Here is a 16,065-nt window from a genome sequence, read left to right on the forward strand (position 1 = left end):
TGTGGAGGATGACCTACACCATTTAAATATGGAACTCTAAGGGTTTAATCTAAGGGATGCGGGTGGTGCTGTGGGTTAAACCACAGAGCCTAGGGCTTGCCGATCAGAAGGTTGGCGGTTCGAATCCCCGCGACGGGGTAGGCTCCCATTGCTCGGTCCCTGCTCCTGCCAACCTAGCAGTTCGAAAGCACGTCAAAGTACAAGTAGATAAATAGGTACCACTCCAGCGGGAAGGTAAACGGCGTTTCCGTGTGCTGCTCTAGTTCGCCAGAAGTAGCTTAGTCATGCTGGCCACATGACCTGGAAACTGTACGTCGGCTCCCTCGGTCAATAAGGCGAGATGAGCGCCGCAACCCCAGAGTCGGTCACGACTGGACCTAATGGTCAGGGGTCCCTTTACCCTTTAAGGGCTTAATCTAAAAGAGTCTATAACATTTTTACTCTTTCTGTTTGAAGCAACTTCGGAGTTTGTAGATGTGAGACTAGCGTAGTTCACTTAACATTTTCAGGATTAAGAATTTCTGAAGTGAAATGGCTCGCCATGGCCATTGGTACCTTTACTAAATGAATCATCGCATCTTCAAAAAACACCAAGTCCATTCCTGTCCCACGGACACTCTCATTGTATATTTGTAAGAACATGTTCAAACGTTCCTTCAGGTGCTCAAAGGAGGCAATGGGTTCATAGATTTTAGGCATGTCAACTTCTGTTTCATCCGGCTCCTCTCCTGTGATCAAAAAATAAATAAATGACAAGTTCATATCAAGGACAAGGGGCAATATTTTTTAAAAACGTACTGCTCTGCTTTTGGGTGTCCTAATTGTAATGTCTTCTCTTGACCATGAGGAATTGAGGAAGAGACTACTGGTCCAAACAGAACCACCTGTTTATGAATAGTGGGGAGGGGGGAAGTAACAGTAATAGAAATAATAGCAGTAGTGATTGTAAAGGCTATTTCAATGAACATTTAAAGTGACTGATAAAACAAATTAACTAGATTTGTTTTGGGATAAAATGTCCAATTCAGGATCTTTAAATGATTCTGTACCCACTTACCTGGGAGTAAACCACAATGAACTCAGTGGGACTTACTTTTGAGAAGGCATGTATACAGTTGCACTGTTAAATACTTAACTTTCTCATTGAAGTCAATAGGGGTGCAAAATACTTCAATTTGGCTGAATCATGGCTGCTATGCTTTACTGTATCGCAGAAACATGTGCACTTATTTCTGTGCTTGCAACAATTTATTCAACTCAGAAGGACCATGTGCTTTATGTCATTTCGGGAATAATAATAATAATAATAATAATAATAATAATAAACTTTGTATTTTTAATTAATTGCAATATTTGAATAGCTTAGTTCAACTTTTTATAGCTGCTGGTAAACATTTGTGTAAAATGCATTTTTCTCACTAAAATTGGCTCAAATAGTTTAGTTATTCTAATTACTTCTATAAACATTGATATAAACTCAGGGCATCATGCTTGTGATATTATTTATTATTAATTTATGCAACCATCCAACAGAATAATATGCATATTGATGTATTTTTCCCCCTTTGGGGCACGAATTAGGATTAGCTTTATACACTAAAATATGCAAAAAAGTGTACAGTAAAAGTTTAATTTAGACATGTGGTATTTAAAATCCCCCCAAGGAAAAATATTAGCGCTTAAGCATTGGTTTTTATCTTTTTAAACAAAAAATTCTTTTGAAAAATGTCACAGTAAATGTTTAATTGTATGTAAATTCAGCTTGTTTTGTATCAGGATAAAGCTTAAAATGTGCTCTTTCAGAAAGTTTTTTATTCATTCATTTCAAGAGATAATTGCATTTTATATACAAGCAAGTCAAAAAGCTAAAAAGATACTGGATGGGTAGTTTTCTGACAGCGGAGACAATTACAGAGACGCTTTTTGCATGTGATAGAGTAAGGTAAAAGGTAAAGGTACCCCTGCCCGTACGGGCCAGTCTTGACAGACTCTGGGGTTGTGCGCCCATCTCACTTAAGAGGCCAGGGGCCAGCGCTGTCCGGAGACACTTCCGGGTCACGTGGCCAGCGTGACATCGCTGCTCTGGCCAGAGCCAGAGCCGCACACGGAAACGCCGTTTACCTTCCCGCTGGTAAGCGGTCCCTATTTATCTACTTGCACCCGGAGGTGTTTTCGAACTGCTAGGTTGGCAGGCGCTGGGACCGAGCAGCGGGAGCGCACCCCGCCGCAGGGATTCGAACCGCCGACCTTTCGATCGGCAAGCCCTAGGCGCTGAGGCTTTAACCCACAGCGCCACCTGCGTCCCACATGTGATACAGTACGTCTTCTCAAATATTTGGTAATAAAGACATGGTTTCCATTGCAAGTCACAGACATGGTTTCTGTGGCTTGATGCCCCAAAACTGGTCATGTGTTGTTTTGGCTAGCTCAGACACTGCCTTTCCAGATTATTCTGTCCTGTTTCAGACTGGCTATATGTGTGAAGGTGCTCCCAGTTCTTTTACAGAATAATAGTGCGTCCCAGCACACAGTTTTGGAATTTCTGAGACATGGGTGCTGGGAGATAAAAGGCAAGTTGGTCGAGTGAAGGAATAAGCTACAGGCTACCTTGGTTACTGAAGCATAGAGGGGAGGGATAGGAATAAGATTTGTATTATTAAAGGAGCCCAGGGCAGCAATAGATTGCTGTGGGCGACTTGCTGCAGGTGGAGAAGAATCAGTAGAGTCTTTAAGGAGAGAGCAACAACGTCTGATCTAAAACAAACATAAAAAATCGCTTTTGTGAAGTGTGAAGTTTTGCCATTCCTGCAAAAGACATTTTAAACAAACGAGACTGAAGCATTTTTGAAGATTTAAAAGTGAGCTATTGTTTTGCTGGTATTCAAGCCACGTTCCTGCACTTCACTTCCTCAAGAAAGAATTGGCTAATTCCCTTCCCACTTCACCTGCTCCTAATTCTTTCTGTGCCAACAATGTTGGCTGCTTCATGTAAGGAGCTACTGAGCACTTGGAGCAAGGCACAGCAACCTGGATGCTACAAAAGGAGGAAAAAGGAAGCCTCTCTCCCCAAGCATAACGTACAAATTCCAAAGAGTGCTGCTCTGCAAGAAACATTTCTCTACATGCTGTGCATTGTTTGCATGCCAAAGCTCACTACTTTTAGCATAAACTCATGTATATGAAAGCAGGTCTGCATTTTCCCATTAACAGTCAACGAAAGTAAAATCCCACAGTTAGTAGCTATTGAAACATGCAAACGCAGGGCTCTACCTGCTGCTAATTGTACACAATAAATTCATCTCAAAAGCTGAATCAAGGATTTCATGCCGTTATTTAAAACAGCTTCTAAAAATGTTGGTAGTCATACCTTGGTTCTCAAACACCTTGGTACTCGTACGTTTTGGCTCCCAAAAAGCTGAAAACCAGGAAGTAAGTGTTTTTGAACATTTTTTGGAAGCTGAACATCTGACACAGCTTCTACTTGAGTGCAGGAAGCTCCTGCAACCAATCGGAAGCCGCACCTTGGTTTTCGAATGGATTCAGGAGTCGAACGGACTCCCAGAACGGATTAAGTTTGAGAAACAAGGTTCCACTGTACTGTAAAATTATTCAGATTACAGAATTTCTGGTTTTATTCCTCCACCATAGGAAAGGTCCTATAAAAATGCCATCCTATGAATACTTCACAGTTTATAGTGGTTTGTGTAGTTTTTCTACTTCTTCTTCTTAAATGTTATTATTCATTGAGGCACATTTTTGAAGCAGTTACCTTTCCCTATATGGAGAAAGCTCAATTACAAAGCTGAAGTATTTACATCTGCTGAACAGGATAGCAATCCTTAAATACAGCTCTGCCCTTATCAGCCATCAAGATGAAGGTTGTGTAAGCCCAAACATGCTATGTGTTTAAGTTACTCCCTGTTTAAGCTACAGTTGTTTCAAAGCAAATAGGATAGTGATAATTCAAGACCACTGTCTCTGAACATATTAGACATGCTTAAGATGCACCGACTTCTATGAAACTAAACATGCACAGCTGGATACAGAACTCAAGCCCTTAAAAAAAGAAATTCTAGACAAATATCTAAATTTCAGCTGACTCAGGCACCTGCAGCTTACCTTTTACAGATTTGTCCTTCTCCACACCTAGTTTGAAATAAAATATGTTTCTTTTGAGGAAAAAGAACGAAAATCGCATCCTTTTTCCATAGAAAGCATTTTTGTGAAGAACAATGAGGGGTGGATGAAATGTGTCATTTTCAGATTCTTTCAGTTTCTCATTCCCCCCCCCCCATCTTGACTTCAATTCGCCACATTCAAAGTGTTGGAGTTGACCTTTAAAGCCCTAAACGACCTAGCCCAGTATACCTGAAGGAGCGTCTCCATCCCCACTGTTCAGCCCAAACAGTCCAGCTCCAAGGGCCTTCTGGCAGTTCCCTCACTGCGAGAAGTGAGGTTACAGGGAACCAGGCAGAGGGCCTTCTCGGTAGTGGCACCCACCCTGTGGAACGCCCTCCTATCAGATGTCAAATAGATAAGCAACTATTTGACTTTTAGAAGATATCTGAAGGTAGCCCTATTCAGGGAAGTTTTTAATTGCTGATGTTTTATTGTGTTTTAAATATTTTGTTGGAAGCCGTGCATTGTGGCTGGGACAACACAGTCAGATGAATGGCACATAAATATAACAACCATAACCAATGTGGAAATAATAATAATTATTATTTCCACATTTGTTGTTGTTGTTTCCACATTGGTTTTGAAGCCATCCTTTCTCCTAATGTGCACAATTTTGTATGTAATTTTGCCTGATGCTTATGATGATGGACTCATTCCTGTGTTGAACTGGCGATCTCCATTGCAACATTCAGAGGTATACATTTGACAAATGGCTGTGTCTCGTATTATTTGGGAAAACGTGAATTAGGCAGATTGTCATTAAAATTCAAACAACCAAATCTCTCCCCCATCCATGTTAACAACTATATTCGATAGAGTTCTAGCCTATGCATGCTTCTTTATACTCTGGTACCTACACCTAGGGACGCAGGTGGCGCTGTGGGTTAAAGCCTCAGCGCCTAGGGCTTGCCGATCGAAAGGTCGGCGGTTCGAATCCCTGCGGCGGGGTGCGCTCCCGCTGCTCGGTCCCAGCGCCTGCCAACCTAGCAGTTCGAAAGCACCTCCGGATGCAAGTAGATAAATAGGGACCGCTTACCAGTGGGAAGGTAAACGGCGTTTCCGTGTGCGGCTCTGGCTCTGGCCAGAGCAGCGATGTCACGCTGGCCACGTGACCCGGAAGTGTCTCCGGACAGCGCTGGCCCCTGGCCTCTTAAGTGAGATGGGCGCACAACCCCAGAGTCTGTCAAGACTGGCCCGTACGGGCAGGGGTACCTTTACCTTAGCTTTTTACCTACACCTAAGTAGCAAAAGCTACTTTCTGTAGTGTGACAAGACAGACTAGTGTGTTGTTTGCACCAACACATTAGTTGACGCCAGCAGCCCAGTGCTTCACTTTTGTGCTCACTCTGAGCTGGCAGTGCCAAGAATGGGAAAACAACTAAAGCATCCTTAGAATCACAACACAGTGCCTAGTTATCAAGGCAATGTTATACATTGTAAATATTATGATTTTATTATTTCCCCGTTTGCTGTCAAGATACCATATCTTTCCAAACTTGACATCTTGTAGACATCCCCTGTCCATGACCCCTTCATTTTCCTTATGTCAGACAGATGGTTTTCAGTCTCGATTTTTACCTGTAGCTTCAGGGGCATCTCTTAAGAAATCCACAAAGTATGCATCCGTGCCAGGATCCACCAGGGTCTTTTTATCACTGCCAAGTTCCCCTTCAACAAGTTTTGCCAGTGCCAGATCAAACCAAGTAACATCCTCGGGAGTTGTGAAGCGGTCAGCGATAACACGCTTACATTCATGCTTCCACAGTTTTATGAGCACCTGTCCAGAGATAAAAAAGGAGAAAAGAAAAACTGAATGTTCCTTTTTGCTTCCGATTAGGTTTTATTTTTTTCCAGCATCCAGATCTCTCATTAAAAAAACAATCTATCTCCCTCTCTCTCTCTCTCTCTCTCTCTCACACACACACACACAAAAAAAAATATGGTCTACTAAAACATGATCATTACAATAAAATCATCACAAAGTGGTAACAACTGAGTAAGACCTGATTTGCAGGTGCATAATGTTCACCTAAGGGCATCCCCTGACGATCAACCCATGTTAATTTGCTAATTGGCCATCAAGGGTTTAACGCAACAGTGATCCGTTCCTTGGTGAATGGACTTACACAGAAAAACTCTTCTTGACACCTGTGCTTAAGAAAAAAGGAATTTGAGCAGACTTTCTCGCCCTTCATCATAAGCTCCCAGGGTAGGTTACAGCCGTGGGAAGATACAATAGTGTATTACAATCAGACAAAACAATTTTCAATTGGAGAAATACGGTGTGTCAAAAAAACACACATAGGAAGTGTCAAAGGCCAGGGATAGGATGCCATCTTTGAATAGAATCAGAAGGAGGAAATTCACACACACACACACACACACACACACACACACACACACACACACACACCTTATTTGTCGCCTTTACCTCCTATTTTAAGCTGCTTCTTTATCTAATCTAATGTTTTGGGTCCCAATACTGCTTGATGGTTGTCTTCTTCTTCCCAAGTACATGACTGCAGTTTAACTGGTGATGTAGGAAAGACTTGGGGGCAGGAAACATTGCCCTTACTGAACATGGGTTGGGGAGGGGAGAGCATGGCCACCCAGCTCCATAAACATTCCTTCCAGCTGCAGCCCTGGCCTCCCAAAAATCATGGAAACCATAATCAGTTGTACTGCAGGGGAAAAAAACAACCTTCCAAGAGTAAACCTTCCAGCAGGGTACCTCTGGTTACATACTTAATTCATTCCGGAGGTCCGTTCTTAACCTGAAAGTGTTCTTAACCTGAGGTACCACCTTAGCTAATGGGACTTCCCACTGCCGCCGGTGCACGATTCCTGTTCTCATCCTGAGGTAAAGTTCTTAACCTGAGGTACTATTTCTGGGTTAGCGGAGTCTGTAACCTGAAGCGTATGTAACCTGAAGTGTATGTAACCTGAGGTACCACTGTATTTTATCATTTGTAAATGTAAACCAGTGTTCAGTTTACTGAACAGGGCTGCTTCTCTGGTTCCTACTGTACTTTGTTTACCATCAGAGTACCCCCAAAGTGGGACATGGGTGGCGCTGTGGGTTAAACCACAAAGCCTAGGACTTGCCAATCAGAAGGTCGGCGGTTCGAATCCCTGCGACAGGGTAAGCTCCCATTGCTCAGTCCCTGCTCCTGCCAACCTAGCAGGTCGAAAGCATATCCAAGTGCAAGTAGATAAATAGGTACCGCTCCAGCGGGAAGGTAAACAGCGTTTCTGTGCCCTGCTCTGGTTGGCCAGAAGAGGCTTAGTCATGCTGGCCACATGACTCGGAAGCTGCACACCGGCTCCCTCGGCCAATAAAGCGAAATGAGCACCGCAACCCCAGAGTCGGTCATGACTGGACCTAATGGTCAGGGGTCCCTTTACCTTTACCTTTATCCCCAAAGTGCAAAAACCTGAAGCATCTCAAATAAATCATGATGCCAATCCGCAATATGTGAAGGCACCACATGCGCTACTTACATTTGATTCATTGATTACTTCTGAGCTGGTATTCAGCATCCCTTGCCAAATCCTGGAAAGGTCTCGGAGATTGAACACATAATGAAATTTGGCAGGGGTCGGCAGCATCTTGTTCTTAGTCATTTGCCACAGCTTGCGGGTGAGTGGCACCAGCTTGGAGACTGTAGCTCTCACTTCCTCCACAAAGCCTCTCTGGCTACAGTAGTGTCCTACTCCAATCACACCTGGAGAACCCAAACATGATAGTTTGGAGAGAGAGAGAAACCATGCATCTCAGAGCCCCATGCCACCATCAACTGATGCAATTCAGGCAACAGCACAGCAAAACTAGAGAGTGGATGTATGGCACACAAAAAACCTGCAAAGCAAATGCCTCCAGGAGACTCGAGGCCACACCTGCTACAGGTACCGTATTTTTTGCCCTATAGGACCCACTTTTTCCCCTCCAAAAATGAAGGGGAAATGTGTGTGCGTCCTATGGGGCGAATGCAAGCTTTCCTCCTCCAGGCTTCAGGAAGCTATCCGCAAGCCTTGGGAGCTCCGCGGGAGTTCCCGCCGGGCTCCCAAGGCTTGCGGATAGCAGCCTCCAAACCTGATCCCCACCGCCAGCCCCACAAGCTAGGGGGACAGCGGGGAGGCGGAGCGCGCCTTCCCACTGTTCCCTGACCTGGTTTGGAGGCTGGCGGTGGGAGCTGCCTGCATCCCGAAGCCTGGGGCGCACTGAGCCACATGCCCTGGGCTTCGGGAAGATATCCACAAGCCTGGGGAGACCAGCGCGACTTCCCGCCGGGCTCCCTAGGCTTGCGAATAGCAGCCTGTTCTGGGGGCTGGGGTCAAGGGAAGCTCGGGCTTCCCCCACACCAGCCCTGCGCCGGGGGGGGAATAAAAAAAATCTTTATCCCCCCCCCAAACTAGGTGTGCCCTATGGGCCGGTGCTCCCTATGGGGCGAAAAATACAGTACATACAAAGCCTAAGGAAGAAACAATACTCCAGGGTTCCCTGCTCCTATAAACAAGGGAAGCAAATTCTCAAGGTTGGCAGTCTCTTAAACTCTTCATCAAGTGTAAAGAAAACTTAAGTAGCATATACAGTACGAACAACAGAGTTTAAAAGCTCTCCACATTACCAAAGATCTTGTCGATGGATGAATTGGAAGGCAGAGTACAATTAAAAACAGAGAATTGTCTCTTCAGTCTCTGAGGGATGTCATTGCGTCCGCCACCCGGATGAATCATGGCAGCCAAGAACTGGATGTCCACAATGTTGGTGAACTCTCCAGGCTTCTCCAGGTTATAAAAACCATTGTGCTCCATCAGTTGCCTAACTATCTCATTGGTGACCTGTGGGGAAAATGGGAGGCGTTTTATAAAATTTGGGGTTTGTGCTTTGCTCTTAAGAGGGGCTCCTTTGGGAAGAAGGGTGGGATATAAATTCAGGCAACCAATCAGTCAAAGACTTGGCATTAAACAAACAAACAGGCTGCAGTCCTGTTCCCACTGTTCCCTTTGAATTCAATAGGACTTATTTCTGAGTGGACATGATTAGGGTTACACTGTAAGTGAACTTTTAAGTTTTTCAGATTTGAATTGATTCATCTCATATATTTTTATTCCTATATTGTCACATGCAGTACTATGGTGTATTTACATAAGAATGAAATCGTAGCATGAGCATATTTGATTGTGTCAGAACACTAGTATTTCTTCCCCTTTAGGTCTTTGTAGGATAACTAAAACTAACCTAGGATTTTTGTCATTCCAAATAAAATCAGGCAATGTTCTCTGTCAACTTAAGAGGAATTGCTTTGAAGCAACATTGGAACATTTTCCATTATTAATAAAACATCTTGGTAAAATATGATCATCTTCATATTGACTACTGATTCAGATCAATGCATTAAATTGTGTAAAAGAAATATCCTATTCATTTAAGCTGACCTGGTCTCCCCATTCATTGATTACAGGCATATTCACATCATCAATGAAGACTGTCATTTTCTTTCCTGCTGGAGGACCATAAGTCGTGCCCATCCGTTTGTCCACATAACTTTCAATTGTGCGCTGAAAGAAGAACATGCATGTTTGCTAAAATCTAAGCATCTTCTCAAGCCTTTAAAATGACAGACATGCCTTCTACATGCTTTTGTTTAGGACAAAGTCTATGAAGGAATGTGAAGGCAAATGCAGATAGCACACACAACAAGTTGCAGTTTTTCAATAGCTGTGCCTTATTTGAGGATCGTATACCATGCGAAATCCTAAATGAGAAGTTTCTTCTATATACATCATGATTAGAACTCTCATAGCCAGTTCAGTTATCAAAAGATATTCCTATTAAAAGCAAACCTATACACCAATTACATGAGAGGTGGGGGAGAAATGATGCTGCTATACTAGTGGAAAATCCACCTTCTCCCACTGTCACTAAAGCCAACGGGACCCGTGCAATGATGCATCATGGGTGGGAGAGTGACCATGGTTTGGGTGAGAACTGGATATGATGTAAGTGTGCTCCTTCCTATGCCAACCCCATCTCACCCACGACTCTGCTCCATTTTGGTCATCCTGCTAGTGTATCTCCTCAACTGGTATAACTCAAATACAGTGGTACCTTGGGTTACAAACACTTCGGGTCACGGCGGCAGCAGGAGGACCCATTAGCTAAAGTGGTACCTCAGGTTAAGAACGGTTTCAGATTAAGAATGGACCTCCGGAATGAATTGAGTTCGTAACCAGAGGTCTACAGTTAATGAATGCTTCGGACAGCAAACTCTGCAAAAACACTTGATTTTTTTCTTCCCCAGTTTCAATGTTATGGTTCCTGCAACCCTTCTATGGCTTGTATCCTATTTAAAAAGGTAAAGGTAAAGTTCCCCTGACAGTTAAGTCCAGTCGCGAAAGAGTCTGGGGTTGCAGCGCTCATCTCGCTATACTAGCTGAGGGAGCCGACGTTTGTCTGCAGACAGTTTTTCTGGGTCACGTGGCCAGCATGATTAAGCTGCTTCTGGTAAAATCAGAGCAGCACACAGAAACGCCATTTACCTTCCCTCCGGAGCGGTACCTATTTATCTACTTGCACTTTGACATGCTTTCGAACTGCTAGGTTGGCAGGAGCTGGGACACAGCAATGCAGGGATTTGAACCACCTACCTTCTAATGGGCAAGCCCAAGGCTCAGTGGTTTACACCACAGTGCGACCCGTGTCCCTTTGTATCCTATTTATTCTTCCCCCCCAAAAAAAAAGTTAAGCAAAACTTAAGGAGATTTAAATTTGGCTGCTCTGCATTCCATAGAAAAGTCGGCAAAGCAGAAATAGTGCTGGAACTGTCCTGGAATATGGAAACAACCAGGAGACCTGGAAGAGATTTAGGAATTAGGAATTGGATGCACTAACACATCTTTAAATAGTATGCATAAGGAAGAGATGGCATCCCAAGAGAGGGGCCATTTGGCCACCAAAGACACAAGAACAAGATTAGCAGGCTATGGGAAAGATGGACCTTTGACATTTAATTAAAATTTTTTTTTGAATAATCTCATTCTGGTATACAGTCAGTGAAGTGAACCAAAAGGCTCACTTCACTTTCAGTTTAGAGAAAGATAATTCTAAGGAGTACCTGAAACATTAAAGGAGTTGTTGCCGATGAAAAGTTCAGACTCTTGGCCATGTGGCTTTCAGGATTATATTTTGACATGTAGCCTTTGATGATGACAGTCTTAGCGGTCCCTTGTTCACCAATTAGTAGCACTGCCTGGAGATGAGGAGAGAATCCAAATGAGTTGGGGAATACTTGAACTGAGGGCATTGGCAGAGGCTCAAGTCTCAAAATTATTCTTTTCAAGTAATATAGAAGAAAACATTCCAAAAAAATACATCATCACTTGCAACATTAGTAATTTATTTTGGCAGCACCCATCCCTGACCAAAATGGAGTTAGCTGTACCAGCAAAATCTATATTGTAATGCACAAAGGGATTTTGTGATGAAGCCTCTGGCACTGATCAGCTGAGCTACTCTAATGCCAAGAAGGGGTAGCAGAGAAAGAAGGTTCACTGGCTCCTATTGATAGAGCACCTCTGGTCCTAGAGAAGAAAAGAGCAGGTAAAATGGCCTGTGCAAAACGGTAGAGAAATAGGCGTCAAGGAGGAATCAAGAGTCTGGGCCTGAGAATACCATTGCATGGAAAGGAGGGGCAGGAGAAAGAACAGTCCCGAAAAAATAATGAGGTGGAGAATGTGGCCATGGTAGAAAGAAGAGGAAGAAAGAGTGAAAAAGAAAATAGGTAAGAAAATGAGAGGATGTATACATAATGGTATCTGCCCACATTCTTCCCTTCCTCTCTCTGTCATTTCCCCATTGTTTATTTGAGATCTGCAAGCTTCTTTGAAGCAGGGACCTATCTATGTTTTCTGTGTAACTCTGAAAGGTGTTGTGCACACACTATAAATAATAATCGTGCTTTGAAACTGCCATACTTACCTCTAGTGCTACTCATAAATCCCATACTATACCATTTGCACAACTAAACATCTGCTATATTTGGTCACACAGGTTAATCAACTCTAGGAGAGCTAACCTGACACGAGCAGAAGGGGGACAAAACAAGATATTTTGTTGTTGTTGTTTAGTCGTTTAGTCGTGTCCGACTCTTCGTGACCCCATGGACCAGAGCACGCCAGGCACTCCTGTCTTCCACTGCCTCCTGCAGTTTGGTCAAATTCATGCTGGTAGCTTTGAGAACACTGTCCAACCATCTTGTCCTCTGTCGTCCTCTTCTCCTTGTGCCCTCCATCTTTCCCAACATCAGGGTCTTTTCCAAGGAGTCTTCTCTTCTCGTGAGGTGGCCAAAGTTTTAGAGCCTCAGCTTTACGATCTGTCCTTCCAGTGAGCACTCAGGGCTGATTTCCTTCAGAATGGATAGGTTTGATCTTCTTGCAGTCCATGGGACTCTCAAGAGTCTCCTCCAGCACCATAGTTCAAAAGCATCAATTCTTCGGCGATCAGCCTTCTTTATGGTCCAGCTCTCACTTCCATACATCACTACTGGGAAAACCATGGCTTTAACTATACGGACCTTTGTTGGCAAGGTGATGTCTCTGCTTTTTAAGATGCTGTCTAGATCTTTTGTAGGCACAATGAAATAGCTAGTGCTGGATATGGATGCAAAAGACCCACATTCAAATCCTTATTGAGCCATAGAGCTGTGGCTGTGAACATGTCACTATTCTTCAGCCTAGCCTGACTCATAAACCTACCCAAGGAAGTAACCGTTGTAAAGGACTTTGAACAATTGGAGGAGTTCGATAAAACTGCATACAGCAATGTCAGTTGTGTTTACAAAGTAAAAATCCCCAGCCCTCTTGATCATCCCTCCACCAGGTGACATTACTGAAATCCCTGTGTGAAACATCAGAGAATTACCTTGCCTTGCTTGGCAATAGTATGCATAAGGAAGTCCGTTCTCACATTGTCAACATTTGGCACCAAGATGGAGCCATACTCTGGCGTGCTGTTGGTGGGATATACATACTCATCAATGCGAGTATTCCAGTGCATCCATTTGCCTAGTCCAAAGGAAAAGCAGTGAATTCCCCTTGAAACATGCCTTGTATTTAAACATATGTGTAAGAAGGTAGAAGGTAAGAAGGTAGTCAATGAGAACTAGTCTGAGAGACATTTTTGGCAGCTTTCCAGATCTGAAATCTACAAAAGCAGGGATGCAACTGAAACCTCTAATCCATATTACGTCCCATTTAAAACAGAACTAAGTCATGGTGTGGTGGATATTCATGACCCATTAAGTGTGGTGGACATTCATGACCCATGAGAGTAAAAGGCATGGCACAACTTGGCAAAAGCATATGACTGGCCCATTTCTTATGTAACACTAAACATAGATTTGCATTATGAGAGCAAAACACACAGAATATCAGATTCAGGTAGGTAGCCGTGTTGGTCTGACGCAGTAGAAATATATATATATATTTAAAAATTGTCCATTAGCACCTTAGAGACCCCTAAGTTTATTCTTGGTATGAGCTTTCGTGTGCATGCACACTTGTTCAGATACACCACTTGTGTATCTGAAGAAGTGTGCATTCACATGAAACTCATATCAAGAACAAACTTAATTGGTCTCTAAGATGCTACTGGACAAATACACACACACACACACACACATACATACACACAGACACACACACAAACAGAATATCAGTCTTGCATTATTCCCCCTCCACTTTCCTACGGAGCAGCCACAAGAATTTCAGAAAATTCCACCTCCATTTTAGATTAACTTCAGTTTAGCATGTCATCTGAATCAGTGATTAATATTAACTACGGTTTGTTGAAACAAGGCAGCTTGATGAACTATGGTTTGGCCTGTTTCTACTAACTATATTCAAAATCAGTAGCAGTTTTCTGGGTTCGGACAGCACAGCAAGCTGAACATGAGGAAGGAACAAGGTAGAAGTGTTAGTCCTTATAAAGCTAAATTATGGATTAGCGTTACTTCCACAGCAACCCTCTGCCTTCTCGTCCCAACAAAGTGTCTTAGAATCGACAGGGTGACAACTGGAGAAGACCCAAGTATAAACAACACAGGTTTTTCAAATCTGAATGATCTTCAACTGGAGGTCTCTGATCACTGGATGTTACATCCAGCAAACTTCATAACCCATAAGCTTTATAACTTATTCATACTAAACCTTTTGAAGCCAATAATGAGCCCCACATAGTAACTTCTCAGGAGTTCACTAACCGTCATTAGTAACATAGTAGTCAAACATAGTGTCTTCACTTCCTTCCGGGATGTTGGGGAGGTCAAGTTTTATAGTTTCGTGATTCCGAAGCCAGTGCTCCATTTTGCAACGGTCTTCCAGTTCCAGCAGTGCCCCAACACTCCACATCAAAGAGAAGATATACAATCTTTCCAGGTACTCCGCTGTTATGTCTCCACCCTGTTCCTGAACAGCAAAGCACCATTGCCATTAGTGACTAAATGGTAAAATTATTGTGCACCTACTATGAAAGCTTAGCTAATGAAAAAAAAATTATTATTATTTTGTTTATGATTTTCAATTTTATACCTTCCAATAATTTTACAATCAATTTAATATTTCAAAACTTGGCTTCCTTCCCCCTCTTTCTGTGGTTCCTTCAATTTATTTTTTAATATTTTCCGCATATCCGAATTAACTTAATTTGCTCATTTATTCATCTACTTTAAATACTGTATTTTTTGCTCTATAAGACTCACTTTTTCCCTCCTAAAAAGTAAGGGGAAATGTGTGTGCGTCTTATGAAGCGAATGCAGGCTGCACAGCTATCCCAGGAGCCAGAACAGCAAGAGGGATCGCTGCTTTCGCTGCACAGCGATCCCTCTTGCTGTTCTGGCTTCTGGGATTCAGAATATTTTTTTTCTTGTTTTCCTCCTCCAAAAACTAGGTGAGTCTTATGGTCTGGTGCGTCCTATAGAGCGAAAAATACGGTATATGCTATTATAGAACTGCAGGTTATTACAATAATCCTTAGCTTAGCTAATGAAATTGTGGGAACCAGTTGGAAAGGTTAGCTTAACAGAGTATTTACCTATAAGAGATAGAGAGGGGGAGAAGGATAGAAGATTTTATCAAAAACTGGAGACCCTTTTTAAAGTTTATGGGGGAGAGATATAAACCAACCATTAATAGATGCAATATGAATTAGAAAACAGTTGTTAGTGGCGTTCACATGACAGCGTTATACTTTATGTCATAGACTTGGGAACTTCCCTGAGGAGTGTTGACAATACCTTATTTAGGGACAGCCAGCGGACACAGATAGACCACCGTCCTCTGACTCAAAGGATGAATCTCCTGCAAGTCCTTCTATCTCTTTAGCCTCATAGGTCAAATAAGGAGAGGGCCCTTTCACAACCCAGCCACCTCCTCCACGGAAGAGGAGCTCATCACACTCCAGGGTCTTGTCAGTCTACTTAAGGTTTCAGTTGGCTGCCTAGCTCCCTGCTACTTTCAGCCAGCAGAGCACCGTTGGAGCTGTCCAAGGTCCTGTTTTTGCCTGCCTTTGTATATAATCAGACTTTGGTCGGCCTCCCTTGTGACTCAGCTATATTGTGTTTAAAAAACCCATTGATGCATGAGTAGGAAAAGATGGTTGCGCATTTCTTGATAATAACATGTTAGCGCATGGTGGATTGCATATTTGGAATGTTGGGGCATGTATTTCCTCAATATTATATATAGAATCAGAAGTTTGTATATGAATAGACACAGACACTTCAGTGTTGCATTTATTCCAGCAGAAGTTGATTTATACTAATAGTTCAAGTTCAAGTACTTTATTACGGTCACAGACCAGGTACTAATAGAAAAGCTTGCCAGTAT

At 42.9% G+C, this 16,065-nt stretch overlaps 1 protein-coding gene across 1 annotated transcript in view; it reads right to left on the minus strand.

Annotated features, from left to right (window-relative positions):
• The window catches only part of DNAH5 (dynein axonemal heavy chain 5), a 185,075-nt gene that overhangs the window by 53,440 nt on the left and 115,570 nt on the right, over positions 1–16,065 (minus strand). Inside the window, exons 45-52 of the mRNA XM_079985129.1 lie at positions 14,442–14,646; positions 13,103–13,245; positions 11,298–11,432; positions 9,619–9,741; positions 8,808–9,021; positions 7,681–7,904; positions 5,758–5,956; positions 556–728 (exon numbers count right to left, since the gene is read on the minus strand). Of these exons, the coding sequence (XP_079841255.1) occupies positions 556–728; positions 5,758–5,956; positions 7,681–7,904; positions 8,808–9,021; positions 9,619–9,741; positions 11,298–11,432; positions 13,103–13,245; positions 14,442–14,646 (1,416 nt within the window). The remainder of the gene's footprint in view (positions 1–555; positions 729–5,757; positions 5,957–7,680; positions 7,905–8,807; positions 9,022–9,618; positions 9,742–11,297; positions 11,433–13,102; positions 13,246–14,441; positions 14,647–16,065) is intronic.

This window comes from Podarcis cretensis, assembly GCF_951804945.1.
Source record: "Podarcis cretensis genome assembly, chromosome: 7".
Taxonomy (NCBI): domain Eukaryota; kingdom Metazoa; phylum Chordata; class Lepidosauria; order Squamata; family Lacertidae; genus Podarcis; species Podarcis cretensis.